Here is a 14,502-nt window from a genome sequence, read left to right as displayed (position 1 = left end):
GACATGACATATAAATGGATAGAGCTGACTCATGGAGAGGCCTGGAAAGGGGATAGGATCATGGGAATGACTTCAACATTTACAGGCATTTCTTGCTCCTCAAAGTGTCTTGCCCAATGTGGAGTATCCCCAGTGGCTCTCTATCACCTGACGTTCCTTTCCTGCTCCTGATGGGTTTGTGCTGTAGTTACATTGCTCTGACCCGCCTGCCCCAGCTTTACACCACTGTCTTTTAACAAGGCACAAATCCAGCACTTTTGAAGGAAAGAGGAAAACCCAGTAAATTTTCAAAGAAAACCCAGGGTCTAATGCAAACAGTAGCAGTTGTGATGAGCATAGTCGAATGAACTTACACTCCAGTGTGGCTTTGCTAAATATAGCTACAGAAGACTTGTTGTCTGCGGGCGCTGGTGTCGGAGAGCATTGCCATCTGCAGCTGGGGAAGCTGCAGAAACAGGGGTACAAATCACAAATAAAAGAGATGGCAGTGGGATTACAGCAGAGCCCTGGTTCCTGTTCTTGGCTCGACTGGGCAACCTTCCTCCTTGAAGGGGTGGATGGTCTTTCGTTCGTGCTGTCCTTTTCATTGCAAACGTGGCATTTTCCCTCTTGTGCCTGGAGAGAGTCTTAAGACTTATTTCACTAGAATTGAAATTGTTTTGGTGAAAGAGGGTGTTGCATGCCTGTTGTTTAGCAGTCCTTGGACAGCCAATTTCAAATGTGGAAAAAAGCAGGGTAACATTTGCTCACTGTTGGTGCATTCAGGTCTCTCAGGCTTGTGCTTTGCTCTTCCATGCTGACCCTCAGGCACAGCACCCCACAGGAAATACACCTATGGCCTCCCATGGTGGAAATCTGTCAGATCACCAGTGGAGGGAGGAGGAAAAGAGCAACCTGTCCGGGGGAAAAAACCTGGAGAGTGCTGATGCAAACAGGAGGCTGAGATCCTTGGGTGCCGAGAAGTGAATGCAGCCTGGGAGGAAGGGAGTGAGGGGGAGGGTGGGGTCCAGCTGTGGGATGAAGCTGAGAAGTAGCAGAGCCAGCTGAGAGTGGACAGAGTGCTTGGGAGCAGAGCCAAGGCCAGGGGATGGGGCGAGAGCCACGGTCGAAGACAGACAGACAGAGCAGAGGTCTGCAGGGAGCTGCTAAATGGACATGCCACCTTTCAGCTGCATGACATTATGTGATGTCATGTCCCTGGAATACCCATCCCCAGAGCACCCTGCAGCCATGTGCTCCTTCTGCTCCTGCACGACCTTAGTGCTGGAGTCTTGTCATCATCCTTCCATCCTGGCCTGGCCTTTTTGCCTTAAGCCTGTTGCCAGCCTTGTCCCCTGCTCATTCCAGCCTGCCTCCCTAAGTTGTTTGTACAGCATTGCAGCCTGGCTTGGAAATGGCACACAAAAGCAGGCAGGGGTGTCATGAGAGGAAAGCTGGAGAGTGATGCAACAAGGAGATCTAAATTTGCAGAGGCGTTGGAGAGTGAGTAGAAAACCCAACACATACTGTCTGCTCAAAGGACATTGTGGGTGAGACCCTTTCACCTCCTTGTGTCTGCTGGCTTTTCAAGAGAAGAGTTAGTTAAAAACAGAAAGGTACCATAAATCCTTTCTTCCCAGGGCAAAAAAGTATAGTTCCTGTTATCCAGTTGATACTCTCCAAAAGCCAAGACTAAATGCAGTATTGCACTGTGGAAGAACATGAGCTATGTGGACCCAACTGGAAAGGAATCCTCAGATGATAGATGTAAAATTATCACATTCATTTGCAAAGGAAGGAAGGACATAGTCCAAAGGTCTTAGTGAAAACTGAGTGAATGGTGATTTATGGTAAGAACAGAGTGTAAGCCCACCTAACCTTTGGTGAGCTGTGTTTAGTATATATTAGGAGCTTACACAATGAGTTCAACATAGCTTTAAAATGCAATAGTTTTACATATGTCATAATAATATTTTAATAGTTAATGAGCTATTGTTTCTAATTTAAAGTCAGTCTACCTGAAAAAACACAAATGAATATGAATAGCATTAATCCTGATAAATAAAGCATAGTACTTCCCTGGACTACATGATACATTTGACTTCCTTCTACCTCAAAATGGTGAAAGTGATGCTACAATGAAATTGTGGAGATTTTATATTTTGCTTTTGCATGTTTTTTGTAGTTGGTGACTTCGGAAATGATGGACATGATTATAGAAAGTTTAGTGATAATTCCAAATTAATTTGCTCTTTTCTCCTGAAGCTGAAATATTCTCATATCAAATTGTCTCAAAAACTCATTTATTGGTGATTTTTTTGGTGGAGTCAGTGGTCTGGGGAAGGAGTCACTATTGTTTCTGCTCAGAGTAACTCTTTAATGGTGAAATTCAAAAGAGTGAGTCTGGATACCAATTTGACTGAAGGATTATTACTGACCAGAGATAATACTGGATTTTTATCTTTCGCACTTTGGTGTCAAAGAAACTGCTTGTTCCTGTCATTTCGTTCCATTAAGGACAACATAGGTTTATAAACTAGTGGAAGAAACTTTAAGGCAGGAATGGGTGCAGGTTGCATGAGCCATGTCTGGAATGTATAGCTTGAGGTATCGATTTGCATGTGTACGTACTCCCATGTGTGTGGAAGCACCTGTTGTTAATAGTTTCATATCTAAAATGGCATTGCCAGCTTGTACATACCACAGTGGAGCAGTGGTTCTCCATACAGTATCTCTGCTCTCCTAAAAGAGCAATAGTAAAATAAGAAGGCAACATTTTTACTCAGGATATGTCTGGAATGTGTGAGACTTTGGTGTTGATGAGCACAGGAAGCCAATAATAATTTGTTTAGCAACAGTTTGAAAGAAAAATTTGTTCACATTTTATAATTTTCAAATAAAAGCAAACACATTTTTTCATTAAAACTTTTTAATGAAGTAATATCTATTGTTACTGTCTGGTTTATGAGAAGCTGATGATTACAAAGGAGAGGGAGCTTGTTTCACTAGCTTGAACACATGCCAGAAGTGTTCAAAATGGGAAGAAATGTGCTTGAAAAGTCAGTGGGTTTGAACTTTAAAGGCTTAGGACCTCTTTGCCAAGTCTGCCACTTCTTCCCTGTGTAAATATGGGAATGTTATCATTTGAAGTGCTTCAGTCTCACTCTCCTCATGTAAAAACACAGATATTTTAGCAGACTTCTTTTGTAGAGCAGTTTGAGATATAGTAGTGAAGAGTATAGGTGTTATTTTAAGGACTGTTTTTGAGGCAGGGCCGAGAGGTTGGCTCAGGACACTGGCAGAGAGGTTTGGAGAATTTTGCCTCCTTACTGCTTACTGGAACCATTCCCAAGAAAAGGTGTTTCAGCAAGGCATAGCATTTAAAGATGTTTGTATGTAGTTATTGATTTCTGACCAGCAGACACTGGTGCCAATTTAGCATCAATTTGCCAGAGCAGCTGGGTTTGAAATGTGTGTTGTTCCCTTGGCAAACGGTGTCCTTAGGTGAAGGTTGAGCTCAGGGATGGAAGAGCACAAACAGGCTCACGTTGCTGTGTCCAGCTGGACATTACAGCCAGAGCTCCTCTTCTTTTTGTGGTTTCCACCCTCCTAAGCCCTCAATCTTTACAAACACAGAAGTCCAATGTTGCAACGGAGCTTCAGCTGCATGAGTCTCACAATAACAGATAGGCCTGTTGGAAGGGCAGGGAATATGGTGTTATTTAAAAGATCTTTGTAATTGTAAAAGCTAACACTCTTTTTAGTGTCTGGAGCACCTTATGTTGAACACAAGCATATATGCACATATTAAATTCAATGTTTAGCTCCAGAATCAGGACTGTATCTCTGCTTTGGTGCCAAACCTCTCCCGAAGTCTAAGAAGACTAAAAATATATGTTTTGTTCTACACGTCTAATTATGCATAATTTTTTGTTAGAAAAGTTTTACAGAGAAATAATCTTTATATTAAAAAAACACAGCTTACCTGGGGAAGCTTGAGACACAGTGAAGTGTCATTTTAATTGAATTTAGGAAATACAGACGTTTGTCTCAAAATTTTTTTTTTGATACTTAAATGGAAAACCAGATAAAGACTCTTTATGATACTATATTTTAGTGGATTTGTTGTACATCTGTTTTGTTTTGGTTTTGTACTGCTCAGAAATTAGCTAAAATATTTATATTGCAGAAATGATATAGCAGCAGTTTCAAGTCTTTTGTGCCTTACATGCTCGATTAGAAAAAATCCCATTAATGATAGAAAATGCTAATTAACGATGTGTTTTGCCAGCCACTACAAGCCCACACATTCTATATAATCCATTGTTTATTAACCTGATGAAGGTCATTGCAGCTTTTGAAAGCTTGTGTGCGGCACACCAAAATGGTTTTAAAATTCTGTGCTGCTGGACTTTGGTGCTGAAATAAGTCAAGGTTTGGTATTTTCTTGCCAGAATGGCTCTGGCCTAAATTGAGTTTTTTCTGGGTGGAATGATCATTCTGTGCTTTTCATTTGTTCATTCTAATTGTCAGGACAGACGAACAATGCAGTGGTGGCTCAGCTGATGGTGCTGCCATTAAGCAGCTAGACACTGTCTTTATCCACATCTTACTGATTTTCCTTTTCTTTTCTTGGCAGGCGACATCACACAGAAGGGATATGAAAAGAAGAGATCAAAATTAATTGGGGCCTACCTGCCACAGCCTCCTGGTATGTGTATCTGTGCTTGCGATACATGAAGATGTCAAGTGTACTGGTAGTTGCCGCTGTAGAAATCTGCATCTCTGAAGAAATATATGTGGCAGAAACAAAGCTATTGTTATGCAGAATAAGCTTATTCCATCCATTTTATGTGTATTTTTATATATATGTCTGCTTTGATGTGTGTGTACATTTTTTACATACGTTGGTGTGGGTTTTTCAGTCATGTCTGGAAAATTAAATCAGCCTAGGCTTGTTAGAGAGGCATTGTTTGTTGGAAGGAATGCAAGAATCCAAAGGAAAACATGATGTCCTAACTCATTAACATCTCAGCCATGTGAAGTTGATGTAAAAAGTGAAGTCTCACTTTTGAAGACACTAGAGAAACCATCAATAACCCTAGAGTTCAGCTTGTCCTAAGGCGAGTGGGCAGCTAACCTTTTACACATACATGGTTTTAGTATTAAGGGATAGGCTGCATGCACTTGCCCAAAAGGTGTAAAAATATCTTCAAACTAAATTTAATAATGTATTGCTTCATTGAATTTATTTCATATATATGTATAAGAACTTTCTAGAGTTCTTTCACTCTTGTGAGGCACTGGATCGTGAACTTCAATAGTAGCTGTAGGTATTGGTGTAGACCTCTCTTCTGTCTTGGTCTCAGAGGAGTGTGCCCATTCATTCCTGGTCTCACTGACCTTAGACAGGCTCTACTTGGGCTTGGCTGTTCTCTGAGCCTTGTTTTTGTTGCAGGCCTCGGCACTAGTTTCCTCCTTCTTTTACAGAATCCTTCCTTTTTAGTGGAATTTATGGGGTTTTATTTAAACTGTTCCTGTGTGAAGGCACTGCCTTGTTCTCTCTTCATCAGGTTTATATATATACTGTCTAGCTCCATAGCAGAATGCTGATTTAATGCCTTTAGATTTCACTTGGTCTGGTCCACTGGTGGGAACTCCACAAAAGAGATCAGTGTTGCAGACACCTGTGTTTTCTGAAGTGATACAGCCTGGTTTGAGGGTGTCTGTGACATTCCCCAACCGTTGGGAGCCATTAGAGAATGAAGCAAACCAAATCAACAGAATTACAATACCAGAGGTGCAGTTTATTAAATTTCTGGGTGTTTATTGGTCTAACCCGACTATCAGACATACATTAGTCTTCACAGCTGGTTCTCATGAGACCTGCTTAGATTTGCTGGGTTATGGAGAGCCTCACAGCAATCCTCAATGCAGCAGCGCAGTTGGTACCAGCATCTGTTTATTTTTTTTAGTTGTTACTCTCCTTTCTTCACACAAGCAAATAGAGCTGTTTCTCCAAAAACCTCACAGTTTTCTGGTCAACCTATATCTATGTGTGAAACTTCTGGGGATTCATATGCATGTAATGATGAAAAAGTGAATGTGGAGAGCCCTCACATTTATCTTTCAAGGTCTCTACTGTCATACTTAAATTTTGCATTGTAAGGAGAAGCAGAGGGATCTCTGTAAGCCAGTCCTACAGTGAGGTCCATTGAATAATTTGAAGAGGTCATGATTGAGAATGTAGCTGATTTAGAGCTGTTTTAAAGATGGGAGAAAATGGAATGAACATTTTCTGCTCAACCAGTTGCTGGAAAATCCCACACAAGGAATGTGAAACATGGATAAGTGAAGGAGGATTATAATAGGATCAAGAAAGAGAAGTATTAAAATACTGTCCACTGTTTTCTTGTAAATATATTAAGCTCAATCATTTAGCTGATGTCTAGATGAATTATTTTATTATAGTGGAAGACACTGCTTCTACTGTATTATTTTCCTCCAGAAACGGATCCTATTTGTGCTTGGGTCTTTTGCTGTCTTTGTACTTTTTGTGTGTTTTGTTGTGTTAATTTTTGGACAAAACTTGAAAAGGTTCGATTTGATATAATCCTTCTAAGTCCTTACTCGTCTGAATGGCTTGAAGTCCCTGCTCACTAGGAAGGGGGAGATGAATCCTTTCCAGGAAGAAGTAGGATGACAAAACAGATGCTGCCTTTTGTAAGCCCCTGTTCATGTCTAAACAATCACATACATGACCAACTAGCCTTTTTTTTTAATTTTTTTTTTTTTTGTAACCTGTTTTGATGGGGAATGCAAGAATTTATAAGCTTTGATGGACTTGGATCTTGGTGTTATAAGGGAATAGAGGTTTTAGAGATATTTTAAACTGGTATGGAAACAGACATGACTTTTGCTGGGATTGGAGGCTTTGGGAAAGGGCAGGGATTTGCATTCTGTGACTGCATTCAACAAACTAAAGGAAATCCTAAGGCATTTCCCCTCTTCTGGGACATCCAGTCCTCCCGCTGCACCTTTGCTAACATTCCTAACGCCCATGTTGGCAGAGTGGAACATCGACCCGCGTTGGCTCCGTGGGTGTCCTGTGGTGTCTGTGCGTGCGTGTGCGTGTGTGCTCTACTGCATGGGGGCAGCAGCTCCACTCGTTGCTGTAACAAATGTAAAAAAACTAGACGTGAATTAATTAGTTTTTTTCAACTTGTTACAGCAGCGAATGGAGCTGCCGCGGTACGGTGTAGACTGCAACACAGTGAAGGAGCTGCCAGAAGAATGCTCCGCACTGCCAACATTGGTGTCTGTGACATCCGGGAAGCGGCCGCTAGAGAGAGAGCAGCCAGCACAGCAGGAAACCGGCCTCTCTTTTATTTTCGTTTTGGTGAGCACGATGAATGTATCTTTTCCAGTCCCTATCTGTATATAACTGTGCCTCATCTGGAAGCCTCTGTTAGACACCTACATCAGTAGGATGAATATGGGGCTGCCAGTTGCAAGGCAGGACAACCAACATCTGGAAGGCCGTTGCTGATTCTGTCTGCCTAAGAGTGAAGCGATGGGAAGGGAGAAGGAGTAGCTCTTCTTAGTAACATTTGAACATATTAATGCTTCTCTAGCTTCCATACCATGGATGCTTTGGAGGAGGTTGCATACAATAAGCTGGTGAAACACAGGAAGGCGTGTGTTTCTAATTCCCTTTTTGGCACTGCCTTTTATAGAGCTCTAAATAGGCCCGAGCTCACCAGATTCTGGAGGAAGCTGTAAAAATCTAAGCACCCCTAGTTCTATGCTATTTTCAAGTAGAGATCTCTGCCTGAGCTCTGCTCACATCCAAGCCATTCAGAAGCAGACTGACTTCTCGGAACAGGCATCAGGCTGGTAGAGCAGGCTGAAGGAAGAACATTCTGCAGGGCTACATCTCTGCAATGTGGACTCGCAAGGTATGACTCCAGCTGTGCCTGAAGAACTGTGCCCTTCCCAGATATCCGTCCCTTTGGTAGGACCTGTGGCTGGCGGCAGGCATTCTGCTTTATCCCTGCATTTGTAGGAAGGCTGCAGAGGATCCACAGCCCCTCAAGACACCAGATTTTCTCTTGCCAACCATGTGGGCATATGGAGGACATCACACTCTTGCCTGCATGCTTGTCCACGCTCACACAGGCAGTCCAGACATGCTGTAAGAGATGGCTGGAGGGAAGATAAGATCTGCTGTTCTTGTCTCAGGACAAGACATACCTGTAAAAAGATTATCTATTTCAGAAACCCTTTTCCACTAATTTTCAAACCAATTTGCTGTATTACTATGGAGGACAGAGATCTGTAGTGGATTCTGACTGTGTTTGTATTTCTCCTCTTACACAGGGCTGTTCTAGGTCAGGTTCCCTCCGTCTGACAAGCATAACTTTCTCTGCCTGAGATTTTCTGCAAAATGGGAAGGATTTAATGTAAATTGCAATTTCAGGTTTAACAGTGTTAGTGATATAAAAATGTGTTTTACATGTGATAAATGTAACCAGTAGAAGGTCTGTAGACATATCTGAACACACATACATCTATGGTCTTTTTGTCATGCTTATTGGGATGCTGTCATTTTAGAAAGGGAGAGCTGTTACTTTTCAGGAGTGGGATTGATGAAAGATAAAGCCAGACAACCATGTGGTTGATACTCCTCTAGCTGATGTAGGAGCTGGCTCTTAGGCTCCCTGTTTCTGACAGGACAATCCCGGAGAGTGTATTGTCACATGCTGTACAGCAAACGTGCAGTGAAAAACAGGGGATGTGCCATATCCACTGTACATCTGCAGGCTGACTCTGCAGTGCTTGCACAGTGGGTCTGACACATCCAGATGCTGCACAGACTGCACATATGCAAAGGACATTTGTACTGTTCCAGCCGGGCTGTCAAACTTCCAGAAATCTGGAACGGATATGCTGCATTTGGCAGTGTTAATGGGAGAAGGGATGGGGGGAGCCCCCTTTTTCTTTCCCATTAAATCCCCACCTGCTTTAAGTCAGGGAGACAAAAGTACAGCTTTGTTTCCTCAAGATGCTTTCTCAGGATGTGAGATTGTAGCTGGAGATGTTCTGTGTGCAGAGTAGTTTTTTTCCTTAGTGTGCCCGTGTGTCAGACATTTAAAAATAATAGTGAATCCAGACCTTTATGTCTGTACATATATCCCAGTCCCTCTTGTGCAGTGACCTTTCTCTTACTGCCTTTGTAGGGGGGCCATGACAGCCAAGAGCTGAAGTAATCACTTAAACAGGGATTTATTTCACAGTAACTTTCAGAATTTTATCTTGATTCGATCAGTCAGTTCTGGGTAAGATAACGTGGACAGCTGCATGCACACTGTTAAGAGAAACCTTCCCTAGAAGAAAAAACCCTGAAATTACCTGCATTCCCCATAAGCTGTGGCTTTGCCCAATTTGCTTCCAGTTTTTTGCCAGGAAATTTGATTATTCATTCACAGAACAGAGACAATGTTGTTATCAATTAAGCATTGCTTCAATGCTTATCAATTAAGCTTAGACATGGGTGGTTCATTCTCTCTTAATCAAGTGCTGTGTCTCCACTAGATTGCTTTCTGCAATTTCCCATCATTGGTACCACCAGTGTAGCTCTATTTGTAGTGTAACCATGTGGACCAGTCATCAGTGCTTTATTTATTATGGCTAATAAATCTGTGAGATGTGGTGCTTAAAAGGCACCTGCTGTTCCTTTCACAGGCCTAGAGACAGATCCCTGCACCTCCTGCTGCTGGAGCCCCAACAGCACCAGCTTGGGAACATTTCAAGCTATGCAGAGCAGAGGAGATAATACATTTGCACAGAAGATCCCTTTGCCTTACGAAAAAACAATTTTCTGTAGAATTACAGGAGCCAATTTCCATAGCCTCTCTTATTAGCATGACACATATGTTAATATGTATCTGTTATCTGTGCACATATTTGCATACCTTCTATGTGTATGTGTGCATGCCTTTGCTTTCAACTATTCCTGCTGGTGAGTCTTAAGGCACTCCAAGTAAACTTGGTGATTACAATTTCAATTTTCCTTCCACAGACATTATTTGTATTGCAACATTATTTGGATTGCAAAGATTGCAAGGAAATTTGATTCTGAAAAAATACTCTCATGTATTCATTTTATTAATACTAAAAAGTATTCTTATCACATCTGCCTTCCTAATTCTCAAAGATCTTACCAAGGGATAACCATGATGGGGCATTTCAAAGTGTGTTGAGAACGTGGATCTCGTTGAAAGGTATATGCATTGCACAACACGTGAGCACATCCCTGAAACAGTGTGACAGATGTTTCACAGATGAGAAACTATAATGCACAGACAAATGCTTAGTAAGTCTTGGGTTTAAAAAAAGAGTCTGGTTTTGAATTGGTGGATGCCTGCGGAGCTTAGTTTGGATAAAAAAGAAGGTACTGAAAGCCTCTGAGAAGCACCCCTTGAGGCCATCCCTTAAGGAATGGTGGTTATTGTTTTGGTTTTGCCACCATGACTGGGAGTCCAGTTACCATTTTATCATTCTTTGGGTTTTGATGGCATCTGTATTTCCTATTCTGCACCAAGACTTCATAATAGTAAACCTTGTTCAAACACAGAGCAAAAAAAAATACCTTCCTTCACTTTTCACTCTACTAGTAAGGCAAAGAAGTGGTTGCAAGGGAAGAAATGAGTACACAATGAAATCAGTTAGTAATGCAGGTAGTGATTTCAGCACGTGGTGTGATGTTTTTTGGGGAAAGGATATTTTTAGTACACATCAGACTTGGTCTGTTTTTCAAAGAATTTGAAGATTTCGAAGGAAATACTTGTTGATGTTCCTGGAGAGCATCTGCAGAACATAAGAGCATAGGAGGAAACATGAAAGTGTTTCCTCCTGTGGTCTAAAATATGACAAGTGGGTAAGGAAAGGTGTGTCAGCCAGAGGTGAATGATAGATGGTAGAAAGGAAAAACACCACTGAGGGCCTTAAAGCTTAACCAGTGCTGAAGCAGAGGAGGTGGAGCCCATAGAGGTGTTTGAAGAGCTGGGTGCTCAAAATGAGAAACTGCTGGAATTCACAGTGCTGCCCGTATTTGTCTGCAGTGTGAGTTGACCAGCCCTTTGGTGAATGTATTTGCTTTGTGAATAAGTAGTCTTCCTTTACATATTCTCCAAAAAGAATCTTCAAATGGTACACTGCAGCTGTGAGACTGTCTAAAGAAAAATGGAAATCAAACATCACGTGTGCACTGGAGCAGTAATGTGATGTCCACCATCACTGGGATAAAGGAGAGAAAAAAGAAGCCCATGATACCCATGCTAAGCTTGAACTGAAAGCTAAACCTTTCAAGGAAATGCTGGAAGGCAAAATTGAAATTTTTATAAGAAAAGAGGATCAATTTGAAGTATGTTCATTGTTTTAAGTCAGGACTGAGAGTAAGCTCACCTGTGAAGGAAAAACTTTTAATTAAACAAATCTAATCAGAAATAACATTTTCCCAGATTATCTAGCAAAAACTGGCTCCACTTTCCTGGATGCCTTTGGTTAGAAGTATTGCATTTTAAATCTCCCTTGGCTTATCCAGTGAATTCATTACTTAGTTGTACATTTGATCATAAGAGTGAAATGCCATGCTAAGTAACGAGTTCCATGGGGATGGTGTGACATTTAGCCTGTTTACAAAATACATGGTGTGTTCATACCTGGCTTTGCTTTTAAAGCTGAGCCATCACTCTTTGCATAGAAGCTCAGGAAATACTGTGAAGGGAAGGGAAATACTGTTTCTTAAAACTGCACTGCAAGCACTGTTTGCCTTCCTTCCCACTGGCCCTGGAGTTGTTTGGTTTATCCTACAGCTCTCTCTCCTGGGGGCACACATTGTAAGTTAGTTTTAGAACAATAAATATAGCCTGTGTCTAAGAATGCCTTCTATTTCTTGTCAGTTAGACATTTCAGCTTTTACATATTTTTAGATGCAAAAATTTGACACAGACATAGGAGTAAGAGATTCATCAAAGCAGCTTGTCAGCTGTCATTAAGGAAACAATTGTCCTCTGTCAGAGAGGGCAGTGTAGCTATTGCCATGTTATCAGCACACAGAGTTGCAATTTAGCTACAAAAAGGAATAATAAAGAAAGGAGGAACAAGGGTGAAGAAAAAAAAAAAAGGTGAAACCTGCTTCCAGCTGACAGTTTTGTACTTTCCATGCACTTAGAAATAAAGCTATCCAGCTTGCAGTGGTATTGCTTAAATAACTTTTCTGAGGCTCTTGCATTTTTTAGCTAAATGCAGCCAAGACAAGATCCAGCTTGCAGATTAGGATTTGTGGATTGATACATCTGCATTGTCTGCCTATGAACCTTGTGTTTATGCTTCCATTCTTATGTGAAGAGATATAGTTAATTCAGTTGATGAAACCCAAAGAGCTTTTCAGTTTATTCCAAAGTAGGTACCTCCACTGACCGCTTGCACAGCTCTCAAGGCTTCACTGGACTTATGGAGTTGCCTGAAGATGGGTGTCTGATACTGTTCAGGGCTCCCTACGGTACTGGAGACATCTGCACAGAGTGAGCACACGTAAAACAGGACTTAAAGGGGACAATGCCATTCTGGTCAAGCTGGGTATCATAGTCCACAACATCTGCAAAGAAATCTGACACCTTTGTTTAGAATCCTGAGTTCTGGTCTAGGTCTCTGTTTTTCATGATGGGAGCTTATCTTAAGCACCTTCTTGTAGACACCTAAATACAGGTGTCATAATCTGCGAGCTGAATCCCACATTAGGAGCTTTGATTTGTATTAGGAACACATCTGTTTGCTCCAGTGCACCTGCTGATGCCTGTGTGTAATGTGATGACCATAAAGCACTGAATTCTCAGTCTCTCATATAAAATAACTGTGCTCCAGGTATATATATTTTGCTGAAATTCTTCATGGCTTGCAAAGAGTCAATCATTGGTGCTAATCATGCTTACCTGTTAAAAGTCCTGCTTCAGCTGCAAGACTGGGGTAGACTATGGCATTATTAAGAACTGTGCCACTTTGACAGTGACTGTGAATGTGTCTGTGCACAGGGCACTGGCGTGACACTGTCTTTTCTTTTGGGAAAGCCATTCATTGCTTTGCCACCTCCTTAAATTTAGGAATCGATCCAAGTATGGATTCTCAGGCCGCCAATTCACAAATGCATCTGGGCGAAGCTGCACTTGAACAAACATTAGTGCTTAACTCACGGACCCTTGTGCTTGCTGTGAAAGCTATCCATTTTTTGGGTTTAGTTATGCTCAGAAGTGAAAAAAAATATATTCTTGTTACTGCACTGTACTGCTGGAGCCTTCATGGAGGTGAACAATTCGCCTGTTAACACTGCTTTGTTATTTGTGGCAACACTTCACTGATTTCATGGTACTCATTATTCTGCATGGCTTTTACTCCCACCCATCGCTCAGGAATGGCAGTGTGTAGGTTCTTGCTATTGTGTCCTTTGTCTCACACCATTGCTGGTGCCATGGGAGCCAGCGCATGCACAGGAAGCCAAGATGTGAGTCCAGGCAACCCAGCTAATTCATGCTCCAGCCCCTTTAGTAGAGAACTGTCATTCAATTACTTGCTGTCTCTCCAAAGTGGGGCGGTGCTTTGTTTTTTCACCTTAGAGGAGCATAATACAAAGAGGCGTCCCCACAGGTGGCTGATGGAGAGCTTCTCTATTTTAGCACACAATTAACTTCCTCATCTTAATTGGTGTTATCAGTGAGCCAAGTTCATATGTCCTGCTCCACACTCGGGTAGGGATTTATTCACTGTTTTTGTATATATGGACAAGTGGGAAGTAAAGCCATCAAATGATCCCCCTCATAAGACATTCTGATATTCTTCTTTAGTTTTCTATAGCCTTTAATGACTACTGGTGCAGGATGATGAATTGGGTGTCCCTCTTTCCTGACTGTATGAAGAAACTTCATGTTGCCCATTGGGTCAGAACTGACTTACCTAAAAGAACGAACACGTATACAAAGGAGAAGGAACTAAAACTGCCTTAAGTGTCTCGGTTTTAAGATTAGACAAGAGACACAATCACCATGGTGAACTGAAGTAGGGAAGAGCCCTTGGCAGTGTCAGGGAGTGCTGTGGGCAGCAGTGCTGCCTGGCCAGCTGGGTGTCCTGCTGTCTTCTGCTATGACTGGGTCAGTGTTTGATGTTATCTTATGTGCACTGTTTATTTTACACCTGGAAAATAAAGTTTGTGCATTGCCCACAGCTGCAGAAAAGGGAATGAGACACTTGAGGTGTCTCACAGTCACTAAGCCAGGAGAAGGAAGCCACAGGCTTGAATGTATTTTGTCCAATGGCCTGCAGGTCTCCTTGGAAGATTCCCCTCCTACAGCAGTTGTGCACCTCTGAAACAGATGCTTTTCCTCACAATTTAATTTCCCCTCGATGTTTCTAAAGCCTATTGCATGTGGTTTGGTTGTTTGGAAGATGCAGTTAATCCCCTTTTTTGGT

At 41.8% G+C, this 14,502-nt stretch overlaps 1 protein-coding gene across 5 annotated transcripts in view; it reads left to right on the top strand.

Moving 5' to 3' along the window:
* DIP2C (disco interacting protein 2 homolog C) overlaps positions 1-14,502 on the top strand; it is a 312,763-nt gene that overhangs the window by 163,212 nt on the left and 135,049 nt on the right. For 3 of the 5 annotated variants that reach the window (XM_048328952.1, XM_048329035.1, XM_048286147.1), the window contains exons 2-3: positions 4,619-4,690; positions 7,211-7,378. In XM_048328952.1, coding sequence (XP_048184909.1) covers positions 4,619-4,690; positions 7,211-7,378 — 240 coding nt within the window. The remainder of the gene's footprint in view (positions 1-4,618; positions 4,691-7,210; positions 7,379-14,502) is intronic. The other 2 variants (XM_048329106.1, XM_048329193.1) reach the window with 1 other exon arrangement.

The sequence above is a fragment of the Corvus hawaiiensis genome, chromosome 1 (genome assembly GCF_020740725.1).
Source record: "Corvus hawaiiensis isolate bCorHaw1 chromosome 1, bCorHaw1.pri.cur, whole genome shotgun sequence".
NCBI classification, from domain to species: domain Eukaryota; kingdom Metazoa; phylum Chordata; class Aves; order Passeriformes; family Corvidae; genus Corvus; species Corvus hawaiiensis.
The sequence above is the reverse complement of the archived record's forward strand: the minus strand, read 5'-3'. Positions and strand labels throughout refer to the sequence as shown.